Below are 25,494 nucleotides of genomic sequence, written 5' to 3'. Positions count from 1 at the left end.
GAGTCTGATTTATATAAAAATAATAAAGACAAACTATCTGTGAAGAAGCCAGAGAGCCGCAAAGGAAGTTCATAAAGATGGCATTGCTCCTGCTAGATGATAACCATTACAACAAAGAGTAACCAAGATGCTCCAAGCCCAAGAGATCTGCCACAACATCTCTGGTAGTAAGGACCCCACACAGGCATCAAGGTGGACAGCAGTGGCTTTACACGAATGTGATGAGGAGCAGAGATTAAAACAATGTTTCAAAAATCACCGCTACAAAACCCCAATCACCTCTCAAAAAACTGACCTTGTGCAGAAATGAAGCATTTCCTAACTGTTCCTATTGCACAGTTTCATCTCTGTGCCATCTTTCACTTTTCCAAAATGGGCCATGTCTGTTGTCTCCTATTACTGTGAAATACTTCACATAATGAGAAGGGGGCAAAACCTTAAATGACACTATCTACTGGATATGTGACAATCTTCCAGGGATGGGGGACGGGGTGGTGGTAATTAGGAGCATACACGTGTGAGGCTTGACCCCAAGTCATATTTTAGGTGCCCCTTTATAAATGTGAACACATTTTTTGTAACACTTTTCTTTGAAAATGTGATATGCAGAAAGACATGGGCAATCAGTTAATAGGTAATATGGGTTTGCCAAACTGCAGCTCAGATGTAATTGGGAAGTCCAGCACACGTAAAGGTCACCCACAAAATCTGCACCTCAGGAAGGCTCTGGCAATAATGGAAGAATGAGGGTTTAATCACTGAAGCTAATTACATAGAAGACTAAGTCACAAGAAGAGTTATATAAGTGTCTTAAATACACTAAAAAGTAATTAACAGGAAGTGCCATCTTGACAGCTTCCTGTCACAATCCAGGCCTAAAAGGATCAGCTAATTCCCAACCTGGGAGCCAGAGAATGAGAAACAACTCAAAGTTTGATCTTTTTATTTTTTATTTAAACTGTTTTGATTAACAGGTAACAACTCTTGCCAACTCCATAGTGAAGTGAATCAAGAAAAAAATTTTAATCTATTAGAGGAATGGTGAACCTCATTTTCATTGATTCCTCAGAGGGCAAGAGAGGGGGAGTTGAAGACGGTTCCACCAGACAGGCCTCCCAAAGACCATGTGACTCGACGTCGACCCATACAGCAAGAGAAAACAACAGGAGGATGAGACGGAACCCTATGGAGGACAGGGATATTTCACACACTTTGGCATGTGAAATACACTGAAAAATCTGCTTTGAAATAATCCTGAAAGAGGCCATCTCATCTGTCTCTTCCTTCTCTCTCCCCTGGAATGAGCAGTTTGAGAAAAGCTATTCAAGAATCGATCTCTTGAATAACAGGAAAGTCTCTAGACGCTATGAAGGCCAGTACATAGGTGTGGGAGCCTACAGGTAATGACAGACATAGTTTAGATAAGATCGTTAATTCTGCAGCATCTCTACAAGCTGAACAAAGCCTAAGGCCTCTCACGAGAGAGGCAATGGATTACTAGAGAAGCCCTCCTAGCAACCTTTCCTTAACTGACCCGCATGTTCTACGATCTCCCCAAAACCCAGAGGCGGATACCAGTCAGTGACTGAGGACCACTCTAACACACCTGTGCACTTCTATCCCAACCTGTTTCTGTCCCCAGATTTATACTGGTCATTTTTATTAAGTACTTCACTAAGTTTTATATCAATAATTGAAAATATGAGTACCAAAAGAAAGTGTCTTTATGAAAAATTGTTTTAAAACATTTAATAAGAGGAAGGGCTTTTAAATGGCTGCAAAATGTGCAAAAATCAGAGCAGGAAAACTATAACAGATGAGGGGGAGGTAAATCACAAAGATCTAGGATTCCATAATTAGTGTTTTTAAGTCATCATTCCATAGAGAAAGTTATGCAACTCACAGTGGGTCCTTGCTGCCCATATATCAAAGATTTGGAGATATAAGTACCTTTTTGTGTTTAAAATGGAATTAAAACATTTGGGATAAAAAAATTAAATCCCCTGCTCTAGCCAATGTTTCTGAATAACCATCAAAAGCAGATAGAAGGATTTCGGTATAATTCTAAACATAAGCTGAGTATTTTGGACATTATTATTAATACCTCAACTCTCCTACAGTATTACTTGGAATGATTTAAGTAGAGAAAATTCAAGAAAACATGAAAACAAAATCAAGGCCAAGGGAAAACAAAGAGAAGCCATGAGGAAGACTCGAACATCGGAAGCATGCTACCAGGAAGACTTTCTAGAGATGCCCTATCTTTGGCACTGACCTTCCAATAACCAAATAAACAAGGAAAACTATCAGATACAAGTTTTTTTTTTTTGATATTTATCAGATTAAAATAAACCTGTAGCTCAGAAGAAACAGCTGTCCCAGGTAATGAAACATCTAAGTACTCCCAGTTTTATTTCATAAAGGGACACTGTGCAATACAGTAAATGATCACTCACAAATTTATCGAACTCCTACCAACTGCTGAATACTGAGACTACAGCAGGGAATAAACAAGACAAAAATTCCTATCTTCAGGGAGCTTACTATCTGGTGAAGTCTGGTCTCAAAAATATTAGTACATCCCCACATTTCTCCCAGTTACCGCCCAGCAGTCTACTCATAAAGTCTAGTTTAGTAGAAACAAATCTATGAGGAGACTCAATGCACCCGGGGTACCCTGCCAAGCCGGTCTAATCCGAGGTAAATACCTTGGTAAATAATGCAAAAGTAATACTTACGATCTAATTACCAGAACTGGGAGATAGAAAGGTCAATGTAAACGCCCCATAGAACATTTCCAGAATATCTAATTTGAAGCAGTGTTAATTTATTTTGAAAATATACCTCAATGGTAACCAAATGAAAAAAAAAGAATCCGCTCTAATGGGTCATTAGAAAAACACGAATAGAAGCCAGCTGCCAAAAATAAAAAGATGTGCATTTTGACAGCAGTGGTGTTGTTTTAACCAGTAAGTAGACAGAAGGAGCAGTTATCGGAGAGGACTCCTTGTTTGTGGCAGCGAAAATCTTAATCTAGGGGAATACTAACTTTCCAGCTTTCCACAGGAGGAAAGCATGCATCAAGCTCCTAAGAACTGGTGACAAATTGGTAATAATCGTTGTTGCAAGTTATACAGATAGAAGAATGAGCAAAATATTTCCTAGTTTCCCCCATTCCAAAAATATTATCTAATTTCTCAAGACCCTGCTTCTAAAAATAACCTGATGCCTGTGATGCTATTAAGGTAATGACATCAAAAGCCTATATTCAGTTCCTCTCAGCAAAAGTGAAGTCTCCGATTGCTGTGTGAACATCAACAACATTAATACCTATAGGAGCGGCAACAGTAGCTAAAAACACCTGTTTCCAAAAGTGACAACACGAATGCGGGGGGGGGGGGGGGGTGCGGGGGGCGGGGCGGGGGCGGGGCGACAGATGGGAGAAGCTCCTGTTTGGCAGGAGAGCTTCTGGAAAGTAAGTTAGCTACCAGATCCTCTTTCTTTCAGAGGCATGCTATAGCTCAGAGAGAGGTGTTTCTCCCAACGGGCTTCACTGTACTTTCAACAAGACAATCCCTGTTTTGATGAGAAACCTATCCTTTTCTTCCCCTCCACCATGCCATGCCCTCTTTTAAAAGAAAAGAAAAATACCAGTTAGGTAACAAACACCATTTAAGACTGTGAAATAGAGAAGGATACAATTAGCATGCTGGTGTATTTTACGCAGGGTAAGAATTGCTCCTGGGGACTGACTGATTGTTTTAATGTTTACTGTGGAAGCCTAGCCCAGCAGGCTTCCTACTGCCCCCATCAGATAGCTCCTTGGAAGGCTGTTCCTCAACCGAGCTCCCCAAAGACTCTGGGATGTAACCAAGGTAAGGCCAGCGGAGTAGAAGAGGGGGACCCTGTCATCTACTGATTACACATCTATAAAAAGAAAAGGTCCAATTAACCTCTCTTCTTTTTCTGGCCTACAGTTAAACTAATATGCAGGGAATCTTACTAATTTTGCACAGTACCTAAGGGCCCGATTGACACTCAATAAACGGCATTATTAATAGTAACAATGAGTGCTACGTAGTGCCAAGCACACAGAGCCCAATAAGTCTTAAATAATGACAATAATGAAAGTATACGATTAACTAATGAGCGATTATGCAGTACTTTGCAAACAAAGTGCTACACAGGCACATAACAATTATAAGCCACTGAGTTAAGAGTAACAGAAAGCACATCAGGACAAAAGGGAGGAGAGACCTGAATAAGGAGACAACTCTCAGCTATGGCTGAGTTGCTACCAGCCAGAACACTCACATTCCTCCAATGGTGACAGTGGCACAGGTACGCTCTGAAAAGGCAGGCACCGTCTCTGTGGCTGGGCTGGCTGGTCTAATGTAGTCCACAGTCACGTTGACCTGAAAATAAAGAATCAAGGTAGACCACTGTAAAGTAATTACACTCCAATAAATATGTTAAAAAAAAAAAAAAAAAAAGCATCAAGGTAGTTAAGGCTGAGAATTTGCAACACAGCTCACTAGCAGCCCCCTGTGCCAGCACAACTGTAAAAGCTGACCTCACTCACAGTACGACTTTGTGGGTCTAAGATTTTAAAAAACAACTGAAAGAGAGCTGAACCACAAATGGGGAGAAAATATCTGCAAAAAGCCATCTCTGATACAGGACTGTAATCCAAAATATAGGAAGAACTCTTAAATCCCAACCATAAGAAAATGAAAAACCCAATTTTATTGTGGGCAAAAGACCTGGATATCTTACCAAGGAAGACATACAGATGACAAGCATGTGGAAAAGATGTTCCACACGCGTCACTGGGGAAATGCAAACTGAAACAACTATGAGTTACCACAACACATCTATTAGAATAGCCAAAATCCAAAACACCAACGAATGCAGGTGAAGATAGGGAACAAAAAGAATTCTCGTTCACTGTTACTGGGAATACAACACAGTACAGCCATTCTGAGAGATGGTTTTGGATAGAACTGTTTTACCATACATCCCAACAGTGAAAAACTTATGTCCACACAAAAATCTGTACGTGGATGTTTTTGGCAGCTTTATATATAGATGCCAAAACTTGGAAGCAACCAAAGTGCTCTTCAGTAAGTGAATGAATAAACCGTGGTTCATGAACACAACTGCATATTATTCAGCCCTTAAAAAGAAATGAGCTGTCGAGCCATGAAAAGACATGGAGAAATCTGAAATACATATTACTAAGAGAAGGAAGCCAATCAAAAAGCTATATATTGTATGATTCCAACTGTGACGTTCTGGAAAAGGCAAAAATACGAAAAACAGTAAAAAGATCACTGATTGCCAGGGGTTAGCAGGACGAGACAGGATGAACAGATGTGAGGGCAGGATTTTGACAGCAGCGAAACTATTCTGTATAGAACTATAATGATGGATACATGTCATTACACATTTGTCAAAATCCATACAAAGTAGAACACCCAGAGGGAACCCTAGTGAACTATGGACTCTGGATGATGCTGTGTCCATGTAGGCTCACCAATTATAATAAATGTACCACGCTGGAGTGGGACTGTTGATGGCAGAGGAGGAAGTACGTGGGGGGCAGTGGGGAGAGATACGGGAATTCTCTGTACTTTCTGTTCAATTTTGCTTTGAGCCTAAAAGATACTGTGAACCTAAAGGATGACTGATATCAAGAGAGAAGGAAAAATGGCTGAACCTTTAAGGCCTTACATAAATTATACTCCACAGAGAAGAGGCTTGGAACACTCCTGGAGGACTCCTAGACATTATGGTAAAGCAGTTCTCTAACCTTTTCAGACTCCTTTGAAAATCTGTTCAAAAATACGAATGAATGCCTCTACAGAAAAACTGCGTGTAGTTTCAACCTGCCATAAGTTCTCAAGGCCTGTGTTAAGAACTATCAAGAAGAACAAACAAGAGGACAGTCACAGAGATGAGTGGGACTGGTTTCACAATACGTGAATCAAAATGATGCAGCTAACTACACCCAATACCAACAGAGTTGGAGTCAGGAAATTGGGGGTCGGGGGATGGACTGGACCGGAAGAACCTTTAAATACTAGGTTAATCCTAGTATATACTAAACATATGGATACGGACACACTGAGCGATGCTTTTTATTTATGAAAACTTTCAAGAGGACCGTGTGTGTATGTCAAAAGAAAGTTGTAAAAAAAATAAAGAAAGAAAGAAAGAAAGAAAAGAAAGTGGTATGTGGTATCCCTTAGCAAACATACAGGGTCTGTATTACAGCATTAAGGCAAATGCTTGGCTTTGGTCACGGCCGAGGTCACATACTTGTTACACACCTGTACTGAGGAGTCAAGCACCCTGAAGCCATCCCCATGGTCTGAAAGTCCAGAATTCCCTTTCCTCACTACGACTTTAGTTCCCACCGGTCAGCTTAGAGACAGCACGCTGTACAAGCATCAGGTTCAGCCACACCGCCGGTGACCAGCATCAAAATCCTTTCAAACTGCCTGTTGCTCAAAAAACCATTTTAAAAATGAATATGGAAATTTCCAGAAGGACAGCTGCCTCCGAATTCTGACTGTCAGATCACTCACTTGAACGCTCCATCTAATCATGTTTTAAAAGCAACAAGGAGCCACATGAGCGAGAAAGCCAATTAAGGGCTGAAAATAAGGTAAATCTTTCTCATGAGAAGTACTATCATCATACAACACCACAGAAAGAAGAAAATATAAAGAGGACTCCTTAGGTCAGATGTCTACACTGACACTACTGCTCAGCCTTACCATCTGTCTAAAGCTAAGGAGATGGATAAATGTGAGGAATGAGAACAGCCCAGGAGCGGGGGTAGGGCTGAAAAACTAGTACCTCCAACAAAGAGGTTTTCACAGCTTCCCTGTAGGCATCTGGCCAGAGTTATTACAGGCCAAAGACAGGGCAAGGAATGGGAGGTCTACACACACAGAAGCAAGGCTGACTCAAATCCCTGGGAAGGAAGGAGTCCTCTGCATGTTGTCAGTACTGACCCACCCTGCAACTCTCCTCTGGCAAGGCCTGATAACTAACCTATGGAAGCAGAAGAGGGCCGGGAAAGCACGTAGACACCTGTTGAAGTTATGGCAAAAATCACACAGGAAATCAGTGTTGTACAGGAGCTAAACCTCAAGGGCGCCCATACCATAGGATGTGAAGTAACTCAGGGCCAAGTTTAAAAAGGGCACAGACACAGGGTATGGTCCAGTTTGGGGCATTCGGGGGGAAGTCAAAATTTTGTGGAGATGTTCACCTCTTTTTGTGTTTTCACCCAATCCATCTAGTAACAAACTCAAGCCCTCAATTCCACTACCAGGGAGAAAAATGCATCCCTGCTTAAAAAATAAACTCAGTGAATCTCAAGATTACCTTGCACCTGCCAATGACAAGCCTCCTCCTCAGCAGACAGGAGTGGGACAGCAGCTCATCAGCTCAAGTACATGGCACAGAGTAACATTAGCTCTCTACCCAGAGAGCAGCTATTCATCTGGAAGGCCACTTGAGTAGCGCTGGTGGTGGTGGTGATGGGGGTAATGGTAACAAACAAAAATGAACCCTTAGCATCTCATCTTCCAGGCCAAAAGGTATGCTATCCCCAAACTGTCTTTAAAGAAAATCAATGGGAAGACCCCCCACCTCCCAGAAATCTTTCATCTTCAACAACCGAAAGAACCAGTAACTACATTCTACATTCACCTGCCAATTAGTTTTTTCCTCTATCTAGAGAAAGAACTGAAAGTCAGAGATTAAAGAGCTCATTGGAGAGGTGACATTATTAAAGAAATTCTCAAATACAAATGAGGCCCTGAGAATAGCCCACAGCCAAGACACACACCTGCAGACAGCTATGACAAACCAGGAATTAAAGTCAATGTGTAATTAGCATTTATGTCCCTCTCCTGGGGATTCTGAGATCTGTTCTCCTGCCTTGGAGTTTTTCATCTCTAGATACTTATCCCTGACCTGTCAGTCACTTTTGGAAAAGAGCAGTTTCAATTAAAACTGCTGCAAATCTTAGCAAAGTCTTCATCTGAATAGTGGATAACCTGAATTTTGTGCTTGGGGGTAATTACATAAGGAATGGCATGAGTTGAAAAGAAGTAATGGGTTAATGCAAACGTGTCCTTCATTTTTCCAGCAAAGATACTCCTGGAACACTGGGTATGCAGGAATTTACATGTACAGGACACAGGGCAGGGCCTGATCCCTCTTTACAGCAAGGACCACAAGGAGTCCAGGGCTCCCTGCTGGTTCCACCTGTCATTCTCTTATTGAATGAGTCACACATCACATCTCTGGGCCTCACTTTTCTCAAGTAATTCACCTGGTAAATGAGAGCACCAGACCAGAACTTTAGAGCATCACTGAACTCTAGAATTCTAGAAAATAATTTAGCCAGACATGGTGTGCTATGTAGTGTTTTCTTAGACCGGTGTAATTCCTACCTTACATTTACTAATATGAACTAGTACAGACAGAGTGAAAGCACCAGGAGAGGGAAAAAAAACATGCCTTTTATTCATGGAAACTGCCTTAAGAGGGCCTGTACGGTAGGAGCATACACAGTGAGTATTTGTTTCATGAATGGATACGTGTATTCAGGAACCCTTTCAGACATAAAATTCTGGAGGATACTTTTGAAATGAGGTGGTTAGGCATTTTGAGGACCACTTAGTCAAGCTGTTAACCATTCTGTTTCATATATTAATTTAAAGCATGAAGGAGGGAAGATGTATATTGAAATTGGGATAATGCTTCAGATTAAGAAAAATATAATTTCCTGTATTATTTCTCAAAGAGGTTCTCAGAGAAAAGAAAGGGTAGCAGGCAACCTGATTCCTCCTTGGTGCATTAGACTGTGGAATATTCCTTGAAAACAATTTCAAGGACCCTTCGGAGGAACTAAGATGAGAACTTAAAACCAGATTTGTATCCCAATCTCTTATAAAGTCTGGAAACAGTTTAGTACAACAGAATACACATGGGACACACCTAAGGAATTCTGACAATCTATGGATACTCTTCACGTAACTAATCGCTCACTAGAAAAGTGACAAACCACCAGAGAACTTCATAGACTTTATGATGCTGATGATAATGCAATGACAAAATCTGAATGCCTGAGCATAAAAGATACATAAGATTTCCAGGCCACAGTCTGAGTTTAGGCTGTTACGTGAGGTTATTTTGCATAATTACTATATAATCCCACCCACTATTCCATGTGGCCAATCATAAATTCACAAAGAGCTGTTCAAAAAAATACCCTGGCTTAAGAAAAAAGCTCTGGTATGGCCCGTCATTCTCACGACAGAAACAGAAAACACGTCATCTGGGCAAGTCTGGCTAAGGCAGCCGGGAGACGAAAGTCAGTGGAACAAAATATTTTACGCAGCTTAGATAAGAGCATGGACTCTGGGAGCTGCCAGACTGCAGGCTTTGGTTACCAGCAATTCTACACATGAGCTATGAGAACCTGGAAAAGTTACCTCACTTCCGTGCTTCAGTTTAACATGGATAACTCTACCTATCTCATTGTTAGAAGAAGAAATGCATTAATATACATGAGGCGTTTAGAGCAGGGCCTGACTCATACGAAGCTGTGTCAGTTATTTTTAGACAAACACTGATTTTCTTGGAGGAGAGCCTGGCACAGAGTAGGTGATAAGTATCTGCGAGATAAATACATAAACACACGCATACATGCATAAACAAGATGCATGTTGACTTTAAATCATTAGGCAGAAACACTCAATTAAATACACTTTTCCCCTTAAGGAGTCACAGCAAACAGGAGTATGTACCTCATACATATTTCATCCCAACTTACAGATAAATATGGCTTATTTTAAAGAATGATACACTACTTAGTACATATTTAGACACTTTGCAGATTAATTTTGCAGGTACTAGTTGGGGAGATTTTATGTACCAAAGATAATTGAAGTAGAGTGTGGGGAATCACCTCAACTAATAGGTTAACTAGAGGAATCTGGGGAGGATACTCCTTGCCTTACAAAATCAGGAAGACAAGGAACAGAGAGCAACCAAGTTTCCATTTGCTGTGGGCATAATAGGACAATACTTAATTTATGCATTCTTGACCTTTTTTCTCTGCTAACAAGCAGCGTAGGTAATCATTCTAAAAATGTGAGATACCTTTTTTTTTTTAATTTGAAAAACAGTTCAGTCACCCATTCATCTAGATATAGGATGAGCTTCAGAACAAAATTGCCAAGGAGCCTCTTGGTCCTGCTTCTGGGCACACTGACCTCCCAGCTGAGCCATCTATTCAGACATAAGCTAAACTCTCATAAAAGGATGTCAAACGTACCCTGTGCTGTCTAGGAGGCAACAACAGTAAGAGCCACAAATGAGAGCAACATATGCACATTGACATTTTCTAGCAGTGACATTAAAAAAAGAAACAGATAAAGTTACTTTTAATAGTATTTTTGATTTAACTCAAAATATCCAAAACATTATCATATCAACATATAACCAATATTATTTTTAAAGTATTGGGTTTCTTTTCTTTCTTTCACTGACAAAGTCTTTGAAACCCAGTGTGTGTTGTGCAGGAACAACACATCTCCGTCTGGACCAGCAATACTTCAAGTGCACAATGGCCATGCACAGCTGTGGTGGCGACACTGGACTGTACATGCCCAGACTGTCCATTAAGGGACTAGAGTCTTAGCCTCAATCCTCTATTACATGATCCTACCTTTTGTGGTTATACCTTTCTCTAGTTTCTACGGGGAACTTTTGTTATCTTCTATTTTAAGATTCCTTGTAAATACTCTTAAACCAAATATGAAAAGACATGGTATAAAAAAATGTTTATCATTCATTTTCTTATTTAAAAAATCTATTATTTAACTAGACGAGAAAGGCAAGCTATTTAATTTTCAGTTCCAGAAAACAATTTCGGGGTGAGAATAAATGTGCACACAAAGGGAAAAAAATTCTTCTAATTTGTAACTATCATTGTAAAATATATTCTGTTCAATATTTGATGAAGATACTTTTTCATCGACTTCTCTACCAACTCAATGGCTGGACTTCATCATTGAGCTGCTGACCTAAGTCTAGAATTCTTCACCTTAGTGTTTGAAATGTACTCTAATGGTAACTAGAAACTCACATTAAAGAAATATCTGCTTTTGTAATTATGATTAATGCTTCTGTTGAGTATCGGTATTATTAGAAAGAAAATGAGCAATTGGTAGATGTGAACTGTTTATGTTTATGTTCAGCACAATCAAAAGCTGAAATCTCTGTGTCCCATTACGACATCGTTTAGCTCTGGCATGTCTTAAATTAGAAGAACTTTCACAGATACACTGACAAAAAATTATATATCTAGACTGCAAAGAGAAGGAGACAAACCAATGATCCTTTCCTACCTCTCCAAGCCACAGCCTAGATGTATTCGGTAACACCCCCTTCAAAATCATTGTAATTAGGTGTTAAGGCTGGCTGTTTATTCACATGTATTTATGTTGCTCTCTCTGAGAGAGAGCACCCTTCCCACCTCCCCCTGCAAAGTCAGGACTATTTTGAGCACATTTCATTTTCATCAATGGAATGTCAACCTCTACTGCTTCACAACCTCCATGAGCACAGAGTCAAGGAGCTTTCTTATTTGATGCGTTTCTGACAAAATGAACCCATTACTCCCCACCCCCCTGTCGGATGGGCAAATGCATTTATCTGTTTTGAGAGGAAAGGTAAAACCCAGCTTCATACGGGGCCTGTGGAGATGCTAAGAGTCTCTACCTGACATTAGGCATTCACTTCAGTGGACATCACTACTCCCTGATAAACACTCAGTTTGGTAAGTATTTAATTAGGAGCATACACAGGCATGAGATCCACAAGTAAATGTGAAAACATTTTATGTAAAGGGCCATTAGAGCTGGGCAAAGATTTCTAGAAGTAGTGATAACACCCTGACAACAACACAACATTAAAATGGCTGGAAACGCGATGCATAGTTTATGTATGAGGTAGATAACGAGCACATATAAAAGTCAGGGAAATGAAGTTCTGACCATTGAAAATATTTCAAGTAAATCTGATGAGGATCAAAGACAAATAGAAACCACTATGTGAGAGTAACCTTGCAGCTGCAAGCATTTTCATTAATCCTCTTGATTCTTAAGTCCTTATAAACTTACAGATATATCTAAAAAGTGTAACCTGTTTGCATTAGTGCTCCAACCACTATATTACTCATTACTGCATCATGGTTTAACTCATCCCAATACCTAATTTTAATACCACAGTGTCTGTACCAAAGAATGCCAAAGGCCCCCCAAAACACTACTGGAAACTGTCCCACAGGTTCCCTGCATGTCTCGTCTTACTCCTCCTCAGAGCCACCATCTCCACTGCTTTCCTCTGGAGGATGAAGGTTGAGTGTGGGTCATTTTTCTCCTCTATCCAAGTGTCAGTCATGGTCATCTGTGTCCAAAGTTTCCCAGGTCAGCAGCAGTCAGGGGAAATTAAATCACTCGGCCCAGAGCTCTCCCTGTTGGAGTTCCAGCCACACAAGCAGCACAAATATACGGATACTCATGCCTTTGTGTAGAATACACACAATGTCACCCAGTCTTGAAAACAACAGCTGTAATGAAGCTAAGATGAGAGGCTCAGGGATACGAAGAAAGGGGATTTGCTTAATAGCATCTAAGAAGTATTACTGGAAGAAAAAGGATGCTTTTAAGACATGGATAAAAACAAAAAGGTTAAATTACGTTTTCTCTGCAAACATAATATGTGCCAGTCTACAAAGGAAAAGGCCACTCACCAAAAGGCCAAACTGGGAAACCAAAGCAATAAAAGTGGGAGCTAAAGTAGTCACCCAGCCAAGAGCGCCAATCAATTCCTATTGCTCCGGGGGTCAGGTATTGCAAAGTCAGTACAGAAAAGCCACCCTGCATTCACTACAGTTCAGAGCACACCTATTTCTCCAGCATGCCCACGAGCTGCCATTTAGAAGTCACTCAAAGGAAATAAACACTCAGGTAAGTTAACTTAAAGGTGAAAGTCAGAATGGTGAATTGGACTAGAAGTGTATCTTGACCTCAAAGGAGAAGGATGAAGAAAAAAATATAATTCTTACTTAAGGAATACCTGCCAATGGCACAAAGAAAAACAGCCCAAAGATACAGCTCTTCTGTTGTATGAATTATTCTCGGTTTCGTTGCTAAGAAAAGATGCCAAGAGAGTCAGGCGTTAACAACATAGGCCTTTCTTCCTTTAGATATACCTTCCTCTCCCTGTATTTCACACAGAAGATAGAGGCCTACTAAATGAAACGAAGTCCCTTGATCAAAGGCACAGCGTGCACAGAGCAATAACACCTAAGGTCAATGTCTGAAACTACACACGGACACTGATCAAAGACCATCCTGATTGCATCTGTATCCACCTCCAAATCCAGGTCTCTTAACAAAAACAGTGTACGTCTACGCACACAGCCAAGTCCCCAGCCCGCAAATACGTACTAGGAAATCAGGTGGTTAGCACTGGATTATAAACCTAGGTCAAAGGCACCGATTACGGCCTAAATTCATGAAGCAAATTGCCTCTCAGCAGCTGCATAGCCAAAGAAGCCCTCTCCCAGACTCAAAGTTCTTCCATTTCCATTACTAACATAGAGATACAAAGTGAAGAAATTTCAAAAAGTTAAAAATAGAATTACCGTAAGATCTAGCAATTCTACTTCCGGGTATATTCGATCCAGGGTCTCAGGAATATTTGTACTCCATGTTCATAGCAGCACTAGTCACAGTAACCAAAAGGTAGAAGAAACCCAAATGTCCACTGATGAAGAAACAAAATGTGGTAGAGATACACACAATGGAATATTTTTCAGCCTTAAAAAGGAAATTCTGACATATGCTATGACTTGAATGAGTATTGAGGGTGTCATGCTAAGTTATATAAGCCAGTCACAAAAAAGAAATACTGTATGATTCCACTTAAAGGACGTACCTAGAGTCGTCACACTCAAAGAAACAAAGTAGATGGTGGTTGCTAGGGACTGGTCGGAGGCCGGAACGGGGAGTTGCTGTTTAATGGGTATACTTTCAGTTTTGCAAGGTACAGACTGACTGCAGGACGATGCGAATATATTTAACGCTACTGAACTGTACACTTTAAAATGGTTAAGATGGTAAATTTTATGTAATGTGCAGCTTGCCACAATTACGTGTGTGTATGTGTGTATTTTTTAACTTGGGGTAGTCTACCCACGTTAAGCCAGGCAGAGGCCAGACAACTGCAGAATCTCCTTGAAGAATTCAAGAGGATACTTCTTTCACTTTCCCAAGAAAATAGATGGTTACCCACAGGCAGTAGTGATTAGAAGTCCTGTACCAAAAGCCATTAACAAAGGAGTAGAAGTCTCAGTCATGGAGGACAAATCATTCCATCTTTCTCAGGGTACGCAATATCTATTTTCTTGCTTTCTAGAAAGAGCCAACTGAAGCTGCACGTCTAGGTGCCACAAGTCTAACTAGATGTACCTGCTTCACCATTTCTCAGAGGCAGCTGTAGAATGGGACAGAGTAGCCTACAGCTCACTGACTTCCTATAAAATTGTCACATAATTTTGGAAGTCTTGCGCTCTGACACGTTCCCTCTCTGAGGAGCAGTCCTCCGTAGAGATCTGTCACGTGTAGACCTGCCCTTCTGGGGAACTTTTTATTGCCTCCCACCATAATTTCCCACCTCTATCTAGTTCTCCAGAGGAATTTAATCACTGTTGTCCATGCTCTTCTCTAATGAACATTCAGTTTTCACATGCTTCTCTAAGTGGCATTTTTACTGTTGGCAGAAACCTAAATTGGTACATCTTTTGCAGTCAAACTGGCAATTGTACTAACATTTAATATGTGGAGGTCTTCTGACCCAACAATTCCACTTCTAGGAATTTAGTCTATAGAAACAAAGATGTATGTACAAGCATTCTGTCCTTTGCATTCATGGTAGTTTAACACAAATGCATAATTACAAGTTGTGATCTAACTCTGACACTAGCCCAAGTTCCAAGTTGGCAGTCACCACGGCAATTTTTTCCCTCTATATTACAAGCATGCTCAATAAATACGCTGTAGCTGTTAAAAACAAGGGAGAGATCTATATATTCTGCTATGACAACATGTTCAAATTTTAAAAAGCAAAAGTACAATGGTAGCTATCATCTTATTTGGGGGAACTCAGGGACATACATAGAAACAATCTGGTGGAACTTACCCAACACTGTGAGAAGGGCTGACCTTCAAAGGTACTATTACGGGGCATGTTCAACTTTTCTCACCATAGATTTCTAAGATTTTAAAATTACATTTGGAGGAGAAAAAAATACGATCGAGTTAAAAATATAAACAAGTGGTAGCTGGAATAAAATATACAACGGAAACACGTACTTTTATTAAAAAACAAACAAAAAACTGGCCTCCTCACAACCAGAGACTTCAATGTTAAATATCTATTTCATCAGACTAGTTCCCAGGATGAGGCCAGGGTCACCACTTAGTAGTGTCTGCCGACCAATAAGGATTATGCAGGGCAGGCTATACACTGTTAGAAGGACACTTCCAGGTGCCCAGTGGCGCACTGTTTCCACAGCAGGTGGGCATCACTATCTGCAAATGAACTGTCAATCTCACTGTGCACTGATAATGCTGCTGCCACCACCACCTGCCTGCCATATGTTTTCCCTACTTGTCACGTAACAAGGAACTGCATTTTGGCACGCTGATCGCTGACAAGTCTGATACTACTGCTCAGTGTTTGTTATAACTAGCTGCAGCACTTCATACAGCCGAGGCAGCTACATGATGCCTCACAGGATGCAGGACATAAAATATTACTTTGCCAACTGACCACTGACTAAGCCCCCCATTTTTTTTTTAATATAAATTTATTTATTTTTGGCTGCATTGGGTCTTCGTTGCTGTGCGCAGGCTTCTCATTGTGGTGGCTTCTCTTGTTGCGGAGCACGGGCTTCAGTAGTTGTGGCTCGCGGGCTCTAAAGCGCAGGCTCAGTAGTTGTGGTGCATGGGCTTCGCTGCTCCGAGGCACGTGGGATCCTCCTGCGCCAGGGCTCGAACCCGTGTCCCGTGCACTGGCAGACAGATTCTTAACCACTGCGCCACCAGGGAAGCCCCCAACATTTTACAGCAGACTACCCTGTTGTTCTTCCTTTACTTCTAAGTCCAAGAGCTGCTAATCGAAGGGCTGTGCCCCATCCCCAATTCATGCCCTGTGATCCTGTTTCCCATTAGTGGAATAAACAAGGAACACAGACTTCCCACTCTGATACTGAATTCGTTTTGTCTCCCTTAATCATCATGGTGCAGTCAATAAAGACTGATGACAACCCCTGGGGTTTCCATCTTTAGCTCTAACATAATGCACAGATTAGCCAAAGGTATGACATCGTAGGTCAAGAACTGGTGGTGATGGAACACTGTAGCACAGCAGCAGGTAATGTGAAGATAATGAAATATGGTAAACCATGTTTGGTGTACCAATAATCTGCCTCCACAGTCACTGCTCCTATTAGTAGAACTCTAACTCATGCACTCCTGTCTGTATACATCAGAGAATCTCAAAATATAATGCTTGTTATCCACACCTAATCAACAGACTGGGAACTCGTTTCCAAAAAGAAGCAAAGCAGATTTTCAGAGCCTGACATTATCTTTTTAGGTAAAAGAACGCGAACACACAACTGTGAAATCAGTCAAGCATGTGAACCAAACGTTTTTTCCCGTTAATAATGAGAACATAAAGGTAATTATCCAAGAGCACTTTCGATGAATTAGCCAATCACTGGACAAGTATACGCTTCCCTTAATGAGGGGACTCATCGCACATTTCAGCTGCCACTCCCATCCCCACTCTCACCCACCACTCAACTCACTGGATAAAATGCCACCCAGCAGTAACATCAACAAAGAAACACCAAGTACTGCTTGTCATTCATTCAGCAGCCATTCCACCAACAGCCAACAACAGTCAAAGGTATACTAATTTAGTAAATTTTAGTATAACCACAATGCTGTGCAACCACCACCATTATAATCCCAGAACACTTTCAGCACCCCAAAAGATACCCTTTACCCATTGAGCACTCATTCCCCATCCCCTGGCCACCACCAATCTACTTATTGCCTCTTTCCATTTGCCTCTTTGGGACATTTCCTTTAAATGGAAACATACAATAAGTGGTCTTTCGTGTCTCACATCTTTCACATGGTATAATGCTTTCAGGTTCACCCAGGTTGTTCCATAGGTCAGTACTTAATTTCCTTCTATGGCAGAATGTACACAGTGTGTGCATATACCATATTGTGTTTATCCATGAAAATATACTTTTGAGACTGCAGCCATAACAGAAAGTGCATTGAGAACCACTTTAATAAAATCTCATTATAATGATAAAAATAATTTTTTTTTTAATAACAAGAAAGTACCTTGAGAATCAGTTGAGAGCAGCTGATACCATATGCCGAAGAGCCTACTATCATTGACACAACTAACTAAGCCATCGCAGTCAAATCACATAAGGGAAATATTTGCATCTCCCAACCTGTCTGGTTCAGAGAACCTCAAGCAAATCCACATATTTTTTCTTTTTTTTAAAGCCACTCTTTCATAAAGAGGAAGAAGAAATCTTTCAGGGCCTAAGTATTGTGGGATGGTTCAAATAACCAACCAACCAGCCGCTTCAGAGGAAAGCAAACCTCTTCCCAACAGGTCATGTCCTCAGGACAAGCAGCAGAGGCGCTGTGTAGAATGCCAAAAATTATACAGATACCATCCATGGAAATATTCTTCCAAAAGACACAATCCTGTAAGGCTTTAACCCTCCCACTGGCTACAGCTGCTTCCCAGTTTCCTTGCACACACTCACTCATGATGAACCAGACTGTAACTCTGGTTTCAAGGATCCTCATATCTTCATTACTTAGCCTGTTTGAATACATCCTTGGTATCCACAGCGGTGCATCTCTCTCTGACCTGTCACATATGCTCATTTCTATGTGATGGTCTGCATACCAGCTGACCCAATTCCTCTCCTGCCTGCACCAATTCCACAGTGGAAAATGAATGATAAATTCTTCTACAGCACAGAAGGAAAGGAATAAACAGAAAGACTCAATGAGCCCTCCTCCATAATTCAGCACGGAAAGATTTTTTTATTCTTCTGCTACTAAAGAAAAGTCTCCATGTCTTTGAGCACATAAGATAATCTCAAAATAGGAAAACTGGTTTACTCATTACATAACTGTTTGAGCTATAAATTTATTAACCTGATCATCAAAAGACCAGATTAAGAATACAGTGAGGATATTTAACAACATTCTGCCACTGTAGAATTACCACAGAAGTTTAGACAACTCTGTGGGAAAGAATTTAAAGCCCAAACTTCTAGCAGCTCTAGAGGGTAACAGAAAAATGCCCAGTGAGTGTAAGCAGAATATACTGATACAACCACCTGGATCACACAACAGTACCAACCTCCGAACACTAGAAAATCACCAACTGAGGCTTCCATCTATAGCCGAGTTTATTGCGATCACTGGCCAAGGTCTTTATGCAAACTACCCTAAGGAGAGACTTCTTGAACAATCTCAGAAGAACTGTCTGAAGCCCAATCATTTCACTTCATTCAGTACATTTCAGAACTAGCAGGTATAGGAAATGGAAACCGAACTTCCTGTATTGGAGAAAGTGCAGGCAAAACTGCTATAAATACATGCTAAATTTCATATATATGAATGAAATCAAACAGAACAGTAACACATATATCAAAAAAAAACAACAAGAAAATTTCAGGTTAATTAGGTGAAAAAGAAACGATGGGTCCATAATATATTGTCTATTTTCTCTGTAAAAGATAAACCAAGATGCATAGGTATGTTTAAATCAAATGAAATGATGCACTTATAAATAGAACCTGCATAACAAATGGTTGTAATTGATAGGTTATAAATTGAAATATTTAATAAAATGCGCATTCTGTTAGTGACATCTGATAAAATTCCTGTGAGCAAATGTCATGATAAACGTAATACAGCAATTAAATCATTAAAATATTCAATGATAAGTGTGGGGTTCAAAAGCCTAGAAAAACATCCCATAGTTAATAGGAAATTATAGGCAAGTTAGAGATACCCTGATCTGGAGCAAATGGGGAAAACAAAGAATTAACTGGCATTGATCTAATAAGCAGCTCCCAAACCTGGAAAGAATGAACATAACCAATTTTTAACGATTCCACAACATATCAGCAACCAATCTATCTGTGAGAGCTTTTTTTTTTTTTTAAATACACATTTTTGCTTCTCTTGAATATTGTGAGACTATATTATAGCTGCTTAGAGGTGTCCGGGCTGTGGAGCAGGGGGAGTCACATTAATAACATCTACAACATAACAGTTATTCAGAAAGATTAAATAATCTGTCCGAAAATTATGCAAGACGGGGCTCTTCTGCAATACGGAAAGGCAAACTCATACAATTTGGAATAGGGTAGCTTACAAAGACTGAAAATGGAAAATATCTCAGTAGTAAGTTACTTTTTAATGATTAAGTTAAAATTTTTATTACTATACAAAGATTTTTTTCATTCCAACTCTTAGTTAGCTGAGCTTTTAAGGGATAAAGTAAAATGAATGACTATTTAAAATCAAATGAAAGGAATCACAGTTATTACCTAAGGCAAGCATATACCACTATGTAAGAAAAAGCAGATTCAGAGGAGTTATGTGAATTACCCAAATTTAAAGGGCAATTCAATGAAAGAGTTGTAACTACTAGAGCCTAAATATCAGAGCAAATAAAATTTGAAATTATAAGAATAGTAATGCACAATAAAAAGTCATTTCAGTAAATTAAGCCTGTTACACGCCTGGAGAGATTTACAGTCTAAGAGCCCAAGGTCTTCCAAGTCTGAGAAGCTACCCTTTCAGAAGCTACCCTTAAATACAGGATACAATGCAGACGGCTGAAGGGGTAATCCATGAGAAGCCTGAGACAGACTTCCAACTTTGGTTATTGCCTCTGGTTCTCTCCAAAACTATCCAGCTTATTGCTGTATCTCCTGCTGATCTATAAGCAAGAAAATCAAAAATAAAAATACAAAGAAACGATTTTGTTGCTATATTGCTTTAAAATAACTAAGGGAATAATGGAAGGTTAAAATTAAGCATTAAGAACTAGACTAAATGAAATATTTGGAGAATAAAATTAAAGTTTAAAATTAGAATTAAAATCTCAAACACCAGAAGTATGACTTTTTAAATGGGAGAAAATATATGGGACTTCAAAGGGGGGAAGCTATTATACTTCTTAAATGACCAAATCCTGTGTAAAAAAGCACTCAACATCAATTAAAAGACTTATTATATACGAATTATATATAAATTATACATAAAAGAAGCTTTTTTGTCCTTAACGCTTCTAAACTTTAGATCCTTCCACATCTAGAAGCCCGATTCTGTATGCTCAGTGAATCTAGTTGATTATACAGTACGGCATGTTTAGCGAAACATAAAATAAAGCCACAGTACCATAGTTCAAAAAATTAAGATGAACACAAACTGGTGAAATAAATTATCATACAATCATGGAATAAAATTAGACAGCCACTGTAATTATTACTTTAAGAAATTTCATTTAAGGGTGTGAGGAAATGTTCAGGTTATGCTGTCAATTGAAAAAATAAGGACATACAGATTTATTGGTATGTTTATATTTGAATCAGAGAAAATACCTCAAAATGTTAACAGTGCTTTGAATTACTTTTAATTTTCCTTTATACTTTCCAAATTTAATATAACAAACATACATTGCTTTTATAATCAGGAAACAAAAACCCACAAAAGGAAAACAAAAGATCATCGCAGTTGAGGTGTGGTCCAAGGCAACAGTAGTCACACTCGTAAAAAGCATAACCTGTGTGTCACTGATAATAAGGGAGACTTGATTCCCTGGCTCCAATTCTCCAGAAGGCTTGGAATCAACTGAAAAAATTTTATTCGGTGCTCGCATGTTCCTACTTTCCTATTTTCAAAAATAACTTACAAATTATAGTAACCGAGTCTAACATTCCAAAAACCAGAGAAAGTATGTGGCGAATACTTAACCTGAGAAGGAAGTCCATGGGGTCACTCCCAAAGAAGAAAGGTCAAGAAAGAGGTCTGTAAAGCTTTCCAAAGTGAAGAACTAAAGAAATAAGATGGTCAACAGTAGCGAGATGACTAGAGGGACTTCCCAGGGGGTCTAGTGGTTAAGACTCCACCTTCCAATGCAGGGGGTGTGGGTTCCATCCCTGGTAGGGGAAACTAAGCTCCCACATGCTGCGCAGTGCAGCCAAAAAAAAAAAAAGACTAGAATTACTCAAAATAAAGACACCCCATGGCTCAAGAAGACAAAATACAAATCTCTTTATGCATTCCCATTTGTGTCTGTGGAAACTGCATAGGAATCCTTCATCTTTTCCTAGCGGTGCGAATGCTACCTCTACTAGAGTGATGGCAAGACCAGCACCATGAAAACGGATGAAGATCAGAATTTACATTCTAGGCTATATAGCCAAAGTGAATTCTAAACCTAAATTGGTTTAGTCCTTAGAACTTGCAGGTAATTTTGGAGGCCAACAAATGACAATAGTGCTGAGGATGTACCTGGCTTAACTCATTTCAATCAATTTTGGTTAATATGCACTTTATTGTAAAAAGGACACCATTTAGAATCAGTGGAAACTTGAGAGTAACACTATGGAGAATGACAATATAATATGACACTAACTGAACAATCAGTTTATCTACATCTTTTAAAAAAGCCACATTTCTACTTCATTTTGTTCTCAATATACCTCTTATTTAGTACTAGCATAAATCATTAATTGCTATAAACAACCAAGAATCATCACTCTATAATACAAAAAATAACAAATCTCTCACCTGAAGTATCAGTGAAGTACTTTAAACAAAACATGTTACCTATGGGATTAGAAATAAACCCATTTCACAATATTACCTCAAATGTAATCAATCTTTGAATTCGACCTCTTAACAGTAAACCAAGTGGCAATAATATTTTGAAATGCTGGATTAATTAATCGAGTGTTCAACCGGGAGTTGAAAAGCAGGACATCCAACATTTATTTCTAACTGATGATCAAACAGCTGTGCTTGTTGGATAGGTAAGTTCAGGAGACAGAGACTTCAGTTTGGGGCTTCAAGATTGAGACTTTCAGAGAGAGAGACTGGGGGTTAAGAAAGAATGCTGGATGGGGCATACTTTGTCCTTTATTTAGCTTACTTTGGGTCACAGTAAATTAAGTTCTCATCATATCTCCTGCCACTTCCCATGGAAACTCTATCAAGATATAAAAAATGTACCTGGAATCTCAGAAAAGAAGCAAACTGGATGTTAAGAGTACTCTCCAAGCTCTCCCTTCCCTAGGCCCACTCCCACTTCCTCTGAGTAAGGCAGATCCAAGTCAGTGTCACTGAGCACCTGGGGATCAAAAAGGTTTTCTTAAAAAGAAGGGCAAGCAATAGACTGTCATCTTGTTAGATTGGTTTTAAAAGCAACAGAGCGGGGCTTCCCTGGTGGCTCAGTGGTTAAGAATCGCCTGCCAATACAGGGGACACGGGTTTGAGTCCTGCTCCAGGAAGATCCCACATGCCACAGAGCAACTAAGCCCATGCACCACAACTATGGAGCCTGTGCTCTAGAGCCCACGAGCCACAACTACTGAGCCCATGTGCCACAACTACTGAAGCCCGCGCGCCTAGAGCCGGTGCTCCGCAACAAGAGAAGCCACTGCAATGAGAAGCCCACGTACTCACTGCAACCAAGAGTAGTCCCCGCTCGCCGCAACTAGAGAAAGCCTGCGCGCAGCAATGAAGACCCAACGCAGCCAAAAGTAATAAAATAAATTTTAAAAAAATAAAGGCAACAGACGCTAAAGGAAATAAAATGACGGCTGTCTTTCTCTCATTCAACCTTATCAGGACATAGAATAGAATAGAGCAAGTTCACGTTTTATTTGTCATATTATATACTGCTCCCTGTTCTTAACTTTCCTAAGCCCTGACTCAGTAGTTTGCTATTATCGATTGAGCTCTTACAATGTGCCGAGCACTGCACTAAGTGCTTTCCATATATTACCTCATTTAATGCTCATGACAGGACTGAATTATGTAATGCTACCCCAGAGATTCAAACCCATGTCTATCTGGATCCAAAAGTCCATGTGCTAAACCACGACAAATAGCCAAAAATAGGATATTGATTATATACTCACTAGATATTAAATGATAAAAGTACCTCACGTAGTAGTCAATTTAATGATACAGGGAAACCATCATACTGAAGGTTACAAAACACTAAATACCATATAATTATTAGCTAAGTTGAAAATTATGCAAATACCCAAATGCATAGAAAGACTGGAATAATATACACTCAAGTATTAACAGATGTTACCCCTGGGTGGTAGTTTCTTTTCGCTTTTTCTTTCAAAAACATTTCTTTTAGAATGAACAAATGTTGCTTTTGTCACTGATAAAACAGGGAGTACATGTTATTTATAGCAAAACAGAAAAAACAAAATACACTATCATAAACAAGGACAGAATGGACACTATCCCCAATATTAGCAGATTTCATAATTACATTTTCAAACAGGAAAATTATGGTCACAGAGAAAACTAGGCTGAAAACATAAACAACAGCAACAACTCTTTAGTACTTTTAAGCATGTAAAATGAAATATAAACGCAGATATACCATTTTTCCTAACACATACAAAATTTTAACTATTTATGATACCAGTATTTGAAGAATATCCCCCCACAAACACATCTGTCTATATAAGCCTAAAATATCTCTGGAAAGATTTACAAGGAAATAATCCTAGTTGTTTCTGAGAAGGTAAACTCAACTAGTAAAGGACCAGGATAGAAGGGAGCTCTTCGATTTTGTAGCCTTTATTAGCATTTAAGTTTTGAACCAAATGAATGTATTACGTACTCAAATAATTAACATAAAAAATAAGCAAGGACCTTCAAGATGGTGGAGGAGTATGACATGGAGATCACCTTCCTCGCCACAAATATATCAAAAATACATCTACAAGTGGAACAACTCCTACAGAACACCTACTGAATGCTGGCAGAAAACCTCAGACTTCCCAAAAGCCGTGTGGCTGACAGGGTCTTGGTGCTCTGGCCAGGTGTCAGGCCTGTGCCTCTGAGATGGGAGAGCCGAGTTTAGGACATTGGCCCACCAGAGACCTCCCAGCTCCACGTAGTATCAAACGGCAAAAGTTCTCCCAGAGACCTCCATCTCAACACTAAGACCCAGCTCCACTCAATGACCAGCAAGGTACAGTGCTGGATACCCTATGCCAAACAGCTAGCAAGACAGGAACACAACCCCACCCATGAGCACAGAGGCTGCCTAAAATCATAAGGAGGTCACCCCAAAACACACCACTAGACGAGGTCCTGCCCACCAGAAAGACAAGATCCAGCCTCATCCTCGAGAACACAGGCACCAGTCCCCTCCACCAGGAAGCCTACAACTCAATGAACCAACCTTAGCCACTGGGGGCAGACACCAACAACAACGGGAACTACGAACCTGCAGCCTACGAAAAGGAGACCCCAAACACAGTAAGTTAAGCAAAATGAGAAGACAAAGAAACGCACAGCAGATGAAGGAGCAAGGTAAAGCCCCATCAGACCAAATAAATTAAGAGGAAATAAGCAGTCTACCTGAAAAAGAATTCAGAGTAATAATAGTAAAGATGACCCAAAATCGTGGAAATAGAATGGAAAAAATACAAGAAATGTTTAACAAGGACCCAGAAGAACTAAAGAGCAAACAAACAATGATCAAAAGCACAATAAATGAAATTTAAAATTCTCTGGAAGGAATCAATAGGAGAATAACTGAGACAGAAGAAAGGATAAGTGACCTGGAAGATAAAATAGTGGAAATAGCTACCACAGAGCAGAACAAAGAAAAAAGAACAAAAAGAAATGAGGACAGTCTCAGAGGCCTCTGGGACAACATTAAACACACCAACATTCGAATTACAGGGGTCCCAGAAGAAGAAGAGAAAAAGAAAGGGACTGAGAAAATATTTGAAGGATTATACTAGAAAACTTCCCTAATATGGGAAAGGAAATAGTCAATCAAGCCCAGGAAGCGCAGAGACTCCCATACAAGATAAATCCAAGGAGAAACACGCCAAGGCACACATTAACCAAACTATCAAAAATTAAATACGAAGAAAAAATACTAAAAGCAGCAAGGAAAAAGCAACAAATAACACACAAGGGAATCCCCATAAGCTTAACAGCTGATCTTTCAGCAGAAACTCTGCAAGCCAGAAGGGAGTGGCAGGACATATTTAAA

At 39.8% G+C, this 25,494-nt stretch overlaps 1 protein-coding gene across 1 annotated transcript in view; it reads right to left on the bottom strand.

Annotated features, from left to right (window-relative positions):
• SND1 (staphylococcal nuclease and tudor domain containing 1) overlaps positions 1-25,494 on the bottom strand; it is a 321,421-nt gene that overhangs the window by 107,623 nt on the left and 188,304 nt on the right. Inside the window, exon 12 of the mRNA XM_028489790.2 lies at positions 4,315-4,415. Coding sequence (XP_028345591.1) covers positions 4,315-4,415 — 101 coding nt within the window. The remainder of the gene's footprint in view (positions 1-4,314; positions 4,416-25,494) is intronic.

The sequence above is a fragment of the Physeter macrocephalus genome, chromosome 5, assembly GCF_002837175.3.
Source record: "Physeter macrocephalus isolate SW-GA chromosome 5, ASM283717v5, whole genome shotgun sequence".
Taxonomy (NCBI): Eukaryota; Metazoa; Chordata; class Mammalia; order Artiodactyla; family Physeteridae; genus Physeter; species Physeter macrocephalus.
The sequence above is the reverse complement of the archived record's forward strand: the minus strand, read 5'-3'. Positions and strand labels throughout refer to the sequence as shown.